Source organism: Thunnus albacares, chromosome 11, assembly GCF_914725855.1.
Source record: "Thunnus albacares chromosome 11, fThuAlb1.1, whole genome shotgun sequence".
In the NCBI taxonomy this organism is placed as follows: domain Eukaryota; kingdom Metazoa; phylum Chordata; class Actinopteri; order Scombriformes; family Scombridae; genus Thunnus; species Thunnus albacares.
The window spans coordinates 30,766,595-30,776,343 of NC_058116.1; the positions used below are offsets into that span (position 1 = coordinate 30,766,595).

A 9,749-nucleotide genomic window follows, 5' to 3' on the forward strand; every position below is an offset into this window, starting at 1 on the left:
TAAAATTGAGCTGAAGAGAAACTTTGATTCTATTAAGTCTTCAATAAATGTTAAAGCTATGAAAACTGCTTTTATTTACAACACTTCTGAAAGATCTGTGTTGATATATATTTATTTAAAATCTGTTTTTTCTTTTTTACTATTTATTAATTCATTCTGCTCCCATTTGCTCCTTTTTCTTCTTATGTGTATTATTGATCTGTTATTCATGTCAGGTCTGTGCTTTACGTTGTGTTGTTTTGTAACATGTAGTTTGTTTAATAAAGTTTATAGAAAATAATGACAGAGAACGACAGAAAAGAAAAAAAAAGAAAACTGAGTATTAATTAATCTTGTGATTTCTGTGCAAAGAAACACATTTTCACAAATGTTCCATTGTATGTATTCCAGATATATATTGGATTGATATGCAGAACTTTCTCTCTTTTTCTCTGTCAAATGTTTTATGTGAGTGATATTTTTTATTTATCTTGAAAATAACTCAGTGGTCTAGGATGTTAGCTTTTAATCCAACTGTTTATAATTTTCAGCAAATTCCACATACAGGAACTGAAATGGACCAATAGAAAACCAAACGTTACTTTATTTCTGATACTGAGCTCTATTACAACAAAGACCCAAATAAGTTTTAAAACATATAAAATGATTGACTGATGTTACTTGATTATTTTGTTTATCTATTAATTAATGTTTTCCTCCTCCTATGTATTACTGATATATATTGCTTTTATACATTTTATATTCTTTAACTTTGTTTTTATTTTATTATTATTATTATTATTCAGTGGGTTTTATCTTCCATCTCATGTTCTGCATTCTATGTTTTCTATTTTCACTTTATTTTATCTTATTTTATTATTATTATTAAGCGGGATTATTTTCATCTTATGTTTTTATCTTCATTTTATGTCTTTATTCATGTGAAACACTTGTTACATGTCATTTCTTTGTCTTAAAACACTTTGAGCTGCATCTTGTATGAAAGATGTTTTACAAATAAAGTTTATATTGTTATTATTATACTTTTTATTGAATATTAATGCCTTTACAGGATGATTTTCATTTTATTTTACTAATCGAATTTCTGGCACTTTATTTCTCTTTTTGTTCTTCATACGTGTTTAAATGTTTTGTCTCTTTGACTGTTTTCAATAAAGTTTTAAAAAAAAAGAGGATATTTTGCGACAGTGCTGCTCGTCTTCCGGCGTCTGTTTTGCGACAGCGGCTCAGTTTGAGGCACACGTGTGTACAGTCCGGACCTGTCGGCTGTGTTTACTGCATCATGGCGAAAGTTTCCAAGAAGAAAGTGAGTAAAAAGAGTAAAAAGAGCGTGAAGAAGAGTTCAGAGGCGGCAGAGGAGACGCCGCACGTGCCTTACGATGATGACGACGATGATGATGATGACGAAGAGGGTTTAAACGGAGCCGGGGACGCGAACATCAACAGTGAGGAAGAAGAAGAGGAGGAGGATGAGCGGAGGCGACACAAGCTGCTGGAGGCCATCAGCGCCCTGGGGGGTCAGAGGAAGAGGCCGCTGGGGGAGAGGTCCGAGGCGGCCGTGCAGATGTCCGAGTTCACGGTGAGCGCGGAGGGGGGCGGCGGGGGGGTCCAGCTGTCCGACCTGATCGGCAGCTTGGACCAGACTCCCGCGGTCCCCAACAAGACCAAGAAGCAGCTGAGGAACCTGCAGCGCGGCAAAGCCCTGGAGAGCCCCCTCAGCAGGCAGCAGAGCGAGCGGATCCAGAGAGATGTGGCCTTTCAGAAGGCGTCCGGAGAGGTGACCCGCTGGAAGAGCGTGATCCAGCAGAACCAGAGGGCCGAGCAGCTGGTGTTCCCCCTGCACCAGGAGGCCCCGGGGCCCAAAACCATGGAGAAGGTGGTGACCGGCTGGAAGGCGCGCACGCCGCTCGAGCAGGAAATCTTCGCGCTCCTGTCGGCCAACAAGCAGCCCGTCAACAACCCCGTCCTGACCCCGGCTGAGGAGGCGTCCCTGCGGGCGATGAGCCTGGAGGACGCCAAGATCCGCCGCGCCGAGCTGCAGAAAGCCCGAGCCCTGCAGTCCTACTACGAGGCCAAAGCCCGCCGGGAGAGGAAGATCAAGAGCAAGAAGTACCACAGAGTGCAGAACAAGGCCAAGCGCAAAGAGTTCCTCAAGCAGTTCGACGACATGGTGAAGACGGATCCCGCCGCCGCCCTGGAGGAGCTGAACAAGATGGAGCTGGCCCGCATGCAGGAGAGGATGTCGCTGAAGCACCAGAACAGCGGCAAGTGGGCCAAGTCGAAGGCCATCATGGCCAAATACGACGAGGGCGCTCGCAAAGCCATGCAGCAGCAGCTGGAGGTGAACAAAGAGCTGACGCAGAAGCTGGCGACGTCGCTGAATGATGAGGGAAAGGAGGAAGAGGAGGAGGAGGCGGCGGCGGAGGAGGAGGCGGAGGTGCTGCCTGACTTTGTGAACGATGCAGAAGGAGGACCGGACTCCTCAAACCCCTGGATGAGAGGGAAGCTGACTGAGGAGCCTGAGGAGAAAGAGAAGAGCGACACTGTGGAGGTTACAGCAGCAGCAGCAGAGGAAGAGGAGGAGGAGGAGGAGGAGGAGGGGGGGGTTGTGGAAACAGAAGAGGAGGCGCTCCTCAGAGAGTTTGACAGCAGGAGGAAACGGCGTCAGGCTCAGGAGGAGGCTGCTGCTGCTGATGAGGAGGAGGAGGAAGAGGAGGAGGTGGAGGAGATGAAAGACGGAGAGGAAGAGGAGCTGTCAGAGTTCACAAACCTGTACAAAGAGATGACAGACGGCCGGCGGGACGCTGAAGCTGAGCAGGCCGAGGCGACGCCAGACGCCTCCTCTCGGCTGGAGGAGGGTCTGGTGAGGATCAGGACTCTGGAGGACGTGGATCTCCTCAGTCAGGAGGCTGATGAAGCACCGGCGGAGCCTCAGCAGCCCCCGGCGCCACCGAGCCCGCCGCCTGTAGCCGAGAAGGTCGAAAACAAGAAAAACAAGAAACGCAAGAGAGGGATCGAGCTGGAGGAAGTTCTCACCAAGGAGACGAAAGTCATCCAGGTCCCGCTGGATCCGACCGTCGACGACCCGGAGGATCAGGAGGAGAAGCTGGACCAGAGAGGGCTCATCAAGGAGGCGTTCGCCGGGGACGACGTCGTCTCAGACTTCCTGAAGGACAAACGTCAGCAGGAGGACGCCGGGAAGCCGAAGGTGGTGGACCTGACGCTGCCCGGGTGGGGCGAGTGGGGCGGGACGGGGCTGAAACCGTCCCGCAGCAAACGCAGGAGGTTCAGGGTCAAGACGGCGCCGCCTCCCGCCAGGAAGGACCGCAGTCTGCCCAGCGTCATCATCTCGGAGAAGAGGAACAGCTCCATCAGCCTCCACCAGGTCAACTCGCTGCCGGTTCCCTTCCAGAACCACGCGCAGTTCGAAGGAACCATCCGCTGTCCGCTGGGACGCACCTGGAACACCGAACGCACCGTCAAGAAGATCACCAAGCCGCGGGTGGTGACCCGGATGGGCGCCATCATCGAGCCCATGGCCCGGGAGGAGCTGATGAAGGGCAAGAAACGGGCGTCAGCTGGGAGCAACAGTGGTGTGAACTGGAAAAGAGAACATTACTGAAAGAATCCCAGTTTCTCCACTACTCATCTACTCAGTAACATTAAATATTTATGTCTGATCTCTTTACTGGCTTCATCTTCTCACAATATTTCAGCGTTTTCGGAGCTGAAATGATGTTTGACAGATTCTACAAGTCGTAGTTTTTCTGGAACTTTTCATACTGTGTGTTTGAAATGTTTGATATTGAAATTATAGCTGCAAATAACGATTAATACTGACAATTATTGTCTCGATTTATCGTTCAGTCACAATGTCTCAATGTGTCCAAACATCCGTCAAGAACCTGAAGATGAAGAAAAGCAGCAAATCATCACATCAGACGCTGAAATCAGAGAATATTTGGACTTTCTGCTGTTTCGACTGTTTATTAATTAATGTTCAGTCAGTTGATTCATGGTCGCAGCTCTGATTGAAACACGTTAAATCAAACCTGTAAGATCAACTAGTGGTTAAATATGTTGAGTTATTATCAGCTGATGCAGTTTAATGATGGTTTTTCTACGTGACATCACAGTTTATTACATACTTTAAGATCTGAAGAGTCTTCAGTGTGTGTTTTTTTTTGTCCTGAGGAAGAAAAATCTACAAATTAAAAGTGTAATTTGTGCTTCAAATGCAAACTGGTCATGTGGTCGTAATGTTCAGAGTCAGTGATGAAGCTGTTGTGTTGCCATAGTTACAAACTGCTGCATTCAGATCGTTATGTCTAGAAAAGTATTAACAGAAATGAAACTACTTTCAAGTATTATATATTATTAGTCAGCTGTATTTATGTGTTTGGGACGTTATTACTGATGTTTCTATAAGCAGCGTTTTAATTTTGCTGCTTATTTCAACTACTTAATGTCGAGTCTGTTGGAGTATAAAACAGCAGAAAATATTATAAAACTATTACTATTATTATTATTAGTACTTCAAAATTCAAAAAGATTTGAGTAAATGTCTCAGTGTCCTCTGGTTTAAATCATTATGAAGGGATCTAATAATGAACAGGAGGAATAATTACAGCAAGAAAAAACAGCTTTAATATTCATTTGGTTTAAGACACACTTGAAAAATTGTGAACTCGTCCTTTAATGCCGACAAGAATGCTGTGTGTCAAATATATAACAAACCAAAAACAACATAAAGTTTGATCATCTGTGAGGTAAATGTCTGGAACATTAGTGAAGCACTGTAACCTCTTATGTTCATGACTAATTAATCTGTCGATTATATTCTCCATTAATCATTTTGTCTATAAAGTGAAAAATGTCCTGAAGGTGAAATCTTCACATTCTATGTTTCACTAATAGTCCAAAATATCTTCAATTTATTATCATATAAGACAAAGAAACGCTGCAAATCCTCAAAATCCAGATGCTGGAATGAAGAAATATTTGGTATTTTTAATTGAAAACTGAAATAATCAATTATCTGTCAATCAACTAATCAGTTAATTGACCAGTTAAAGAGAATTACAATCAATAAAGGTAATAGTGAGTATAAGTAGTGATTCTAGCAGTCGTTCCTGTCGTCTCTCAGCTGTTTAATAAAGTTATAACATGTAGTTAAATAAAGTTTTAACAGTAAGTTTAGTAAATGATTTAAATGAAATTTGGTCATTAATGTGTCTGAAAATCAAAATTTCTGTTAAAATACAAATTTTTTTAAAGATTCCTGAAGCTTCATGTTAATGTTATAATTACAGAGCTGCAACTAATGATTCTTTTCATTATTGATTAAACAGTCCAGAACAGAAAGATTTAATAAACTTGATGTGAAAGAAAAAACAGCAAATATTTGCTTGAAAAACGACTCAAAATGATTAATTGTCTGTCGTTCAACTAATCGATTAATTGATTAATCAGATCTGCTGCAGTTAAAATAAACCTGATCGACGCTGCTGTTTCATGTAAACTTCAGCTTTCAGGCGGCCAAATCTTTCTGCTGGAGGGCCGTGATTTGACCCGCGGGCCGCTGTTTTCCTCCCTCTGATGTGAGCTGTTCCAGGCTGCTGATCAGCAGGTAGCAGGGTGGCGGCGGCGGCGGCGGCGGCGGCGTGCAGACATGCTGCAGCGTTTCTACCAACCTGAAGGAGAGAAAGAAAGAAAGAAAGAGAGAGAGAGAGAGAGAGAGAGGGTCACTGTTGGAGTCAAACAGCAGCATCTTACACATTAGTGCTTGACTTCCTGCCTCCCTCTCTCTCTCTCTCTCTCTCCCTCTCTCTCTCTCTCTCTCTCTCTCTCTCTCTCTCTCTCTCTCTCTCTCTCTCCAGTACATCTGTGAGGCCGTGCGGCGGCGGCGGCGGCGTCTAAAAAAGAAAAGCCATTACAGTTGGGTTAAACCTTCACACATGGGTGAGAGTGCATGCTTTGGCACCTGACGTCTCTGTATTTCACATGATAGACACTCTATTAAAGGAGGGGATCCCGTAATGGACTATGCATCAGTTCAGGTAATGGTTGTCAGCTTGAGTGCCCGAGAGGCAGACTGGAGAATTCCATTAGAAACCTTATAGTTACTAAATCAGTCATTCTCCACCTTCCTCTCTATCCAGCCACCTCCGCGGGGCAATTACTACAGCTTCATACAGCTTTCACCGATGAAAAGAGACCTAGTCCTTGGACTCGCCGCTGCCTGCTGGACTGCAGCGAGCGAGATCCTCACACTGATTCTCACTCAAATATATGAAGGCTGCTGCGGCTGTAAATCACAGAGCCGCCGCTGTGAACGGCCCTACAACTCCCATGATGGAACATGTTTTTCTACATAATGCCCATTTGTAAGATCCGCTTAAATATTTATTCTAAGGATGAAGAAGCTTTTTACGCAGGCGGAGCATTAAAGACGGCGTGCTGGTTTATTTAGAGGCGTTTTTATGGATGTTTTATGTTTTTATTATCAAACTGACTGAAGAGCAGCAGAGAAGAGTTCAACACTGAATACAGCAGCTTCTTAAATTGAATGTTTATAATGTTTTATAATTCAAATGCAAACAATATGATACAGAACAGAACATCCACATGACCAACAATACATTAACATTAACAATAATAATAATAATAATAATAATGATAATAATAATAATAATAATGAGGGAAAAAAGAAAAGGAATAAAAATAAATGATAAAGGTGATGTCTCCCAGATCCTTTTATTCAGCTTCTCCTGCAGCATCAGGACATTTGATATATTATATAATAAAGAATAGTAAACAAACAGAACAAATACAGTGTTGGAGTCAATGAAACATGTTGTTATTATTGTGTTATAAACTGTATCTGTGAGGCTTTATGATGACCTCAGGTCACATTTTAATATCATCTCATGTTCAAACTGAGCTGATTCAAATATTCTGCTGCAGACAGATGAAACTAAACTCTCATTTCACTTGTTAAAAGGTTTTATTCATATTTACATTTCATCTTTTAACTGCTTTTCTTTATGTGAATCTAAAGACTAACTTGTGTGAGATATTATATATATATATATATATCTTCATAATACACTTATAATGGCAGTGATGGAGGACAAAATCCACACATTTATATTCTCTCATGAAATAGAAATCCTGACATCAAGGAGAATAAAGGATTTAATAAAATAAATCTTGACGTGTCTCCAGTATGTTTGGATCAGACGGATTAAAGTTCATCTTTAATTTATAACAAAGGTTTAAAGTACTGAAACATTTTCTAGAATAAAACAAGGCTGCAATTAATGATTATTTTAATTATTGATGAATCTACTGATTATTTTCATAAATCTCAGAAAATAGTGAAAAATGTTTGTTTTAATTTCTCAGAATCAAATGTTTTGTTTGACAATGAAACACATTAAATCATCATATTTGAGAAGCTGAAACCAGCAAATTTTAAGCATATTTGCTTTAAAAAAATACAACAAAAACAATGATTTGATTATCAAAATCAATCGATTAACTGACTAATCGTCGCAGCTGTTGAGTGAAATGTTCTGTGAGAAAACTACAAGTTTTGTTCAAGCAGACTAACAGAAGTACATTTCCACATATTTCAGACTAAATGACACCTCCGACTGTGAAGCTGCTGCTTCATTAAAGTCCAGTTATCTCGCATGAAACAATCTGATCGAGGACTCTTTCCCACCCCCCCCCCCCCCCCCCCCTGTAATCCCAGCCCGACTCCATTCCCACCCTGACAGGTGTAAGATTAACTTAGTTAGGTGCAGAGCCGCTCATGCACACCAAATTAAATTAATGGAACAAATTTCCCTCCTAATTAAGATGAAAATACGTGTCAGTTGTAACCTTGCTGAGCACTAATTATGTACAAATGATTTATCATCTGTTTCGTCCTGAATAGCAATGGGCTCACCTCTCCGATAGCCCTGGCTGGCTGTTAAGAGATGGGCCCTGATTAACTGTGACAGGTTGTGCTGCGGAGAAGCTGCACGTCGCCCCGGCCAGCCAATCAGAGCCGGGCCCGAGCTCGGTCTCTCCTCCCTTCCATTAACCTACATCGAGTGTGCAGCTGAGCATCACTGTGCCTCGGCTCTCCTTCTTGTTTCTCTCCTCGGAATGAAAATAAAGTACATTCAGAAGAGGAGAGAGGTGGAGAGGGGATGGAGGGGAGTGGAGGGAGGGGGTGAGAGTGATGCAGGCTGATGGAGCAGAGGGGGATGAGAGAGGTAAAAAACATGAAGTCAGGATGAATCCCCACATGATGCGCCATGTGTATTGAGACTGGATTAGCTTCTAACAGAAGGGAGGAGGAGGTGGGGGTGGGTGGGGGGGGGACAGTCTCTCCACCTCAAATAACAAATTGAATAACGCAGAATACAGTCGAGCTCATACATCAACATTTTACGCCCAGCGGCGGGTAATTGCTTTAAAAAAAAAATGCCTTCAGACAAAAGCAAGCCGGTAGCAGCCTGAGGCCAGCAGGTGGTGCAATAGGTTAAGCCTGCCAAAAAAAAACAGCTTCCTGAAGAGCTTCTGGAATATCAAAACACACAGAGCTTCATTATACAATTACAGCTCTAACTGGGATATTCCATCTTATTTCCTCCTGCCTTGCATGTACAGATATATTTCAATGGGCAGCGGCTCTGATTAGCATTAGAATCGGGAGTCCCTTGTGATGCTAAGGACACACCGGCCAATCTGTAATCATTGTTCCGCAGGCTTGCTCACAAGGGGATATAGCACTGCTTTGTCATTATCATTCAATATGCCACACACATGCTGGCAGAGCTGCCACCGCGCTGCCAGCAACAGGGAGCATTTGCATTTTTTTTTTTTTTCCTCCTTCTCATAGTGTGTACAGACAATAATGCACCGACAAATGAGTCCTCTCTCTCTCTCTCTCTCTCTCTCTCTCTCTCTGTGTGTGTTTCTGAAGATGCATTTCCTCCCCTCACTGCTGCTAAAAACAGGAAGAAAAAAAAAAAGGAAAAGAAAAGCTCTACATCTTATTCTCTTCCTGGTGTGATTCTCCTGCAAATAGGCTTTTGTCTGCTGCGCCTGCGTCCTTTAAAAAAAAAAAAGTCATTATGTACAGGTGTCAGCTCCAGCCATTAGGGATCATTTGACTTTCTATTGTGATACGAGGTTATTTAGCTGACACCTACAGTTGCCACAATTTGCTCGTTGGATGTTTCATTGTTGTGGTAAATGTCAGTATGTCTGCACAGAGGAGGAAGGAGGAGGAGGAGGAGGAGGAGGAGGAGGGGGGGTACCTGTGTTCTCATTTCTCTTCTCTGTTCTTTAAACCTGCTGATTCCCCTGCTGCTGCTGCTGGAGACATGATGGCAGATCCAGAGCGTGTCAAGACACAGACACACACAGAGGGAAGGTCAAACACTCGTATGTCAGACAGAGAGATCTCCATGTTTCTGCTGCGTCTTCCTGTAACGTGCAATAAAATGCAGGAAGAGAATCAGGAATAAGTCTTTTATTTTGACGGGGATCTCATGTTTTTTTTGGTGCATATTTCACATTCTTGTACTGGATGCTGCATGTTTTATGTCACATGTGTCCCCCCCAACCAACATTATCTCCTGGTCACATGTGACGCGTTCACTGGAACACAAGAAGAAGAAGAAGCAGCAGCCATTTTCTTTTGTTGCTCTCGCTTTTTTTTTTTTTTTTTTTTTTTTGCAGTGAGA

At 42.9% G+C, this 9,749-nt stretch overlaps 1 protein-coding gene across 1 annotated transcript; it reads left to right on the top strand.

The window, feature by feature from the left end:
- Nucleotides 1-1,197: 1,197 nt before the first annotated feature.
- On the top strand, nucleotides 1,198-4,746 carry si:dkey-251i10.3 (uncharacterized protein LOC553498 homolog). Its single transcript, XM_044366437.1, has one exon. The coding sequence runs from the start codon at nucleotides 1,283-1,285 to the stop codon at nucleotides 3,620-3,622; it is 2,340 nt and encodes a 779-aa protein (XP_044222372.1). The 5' UTR covers nucleotides 1,198-1,282; the 3' UTR covers nucleotides 3,623-4,746.
- Nucleotides 4,747-9,749: the final 5,003 nt, after the last annotated feature.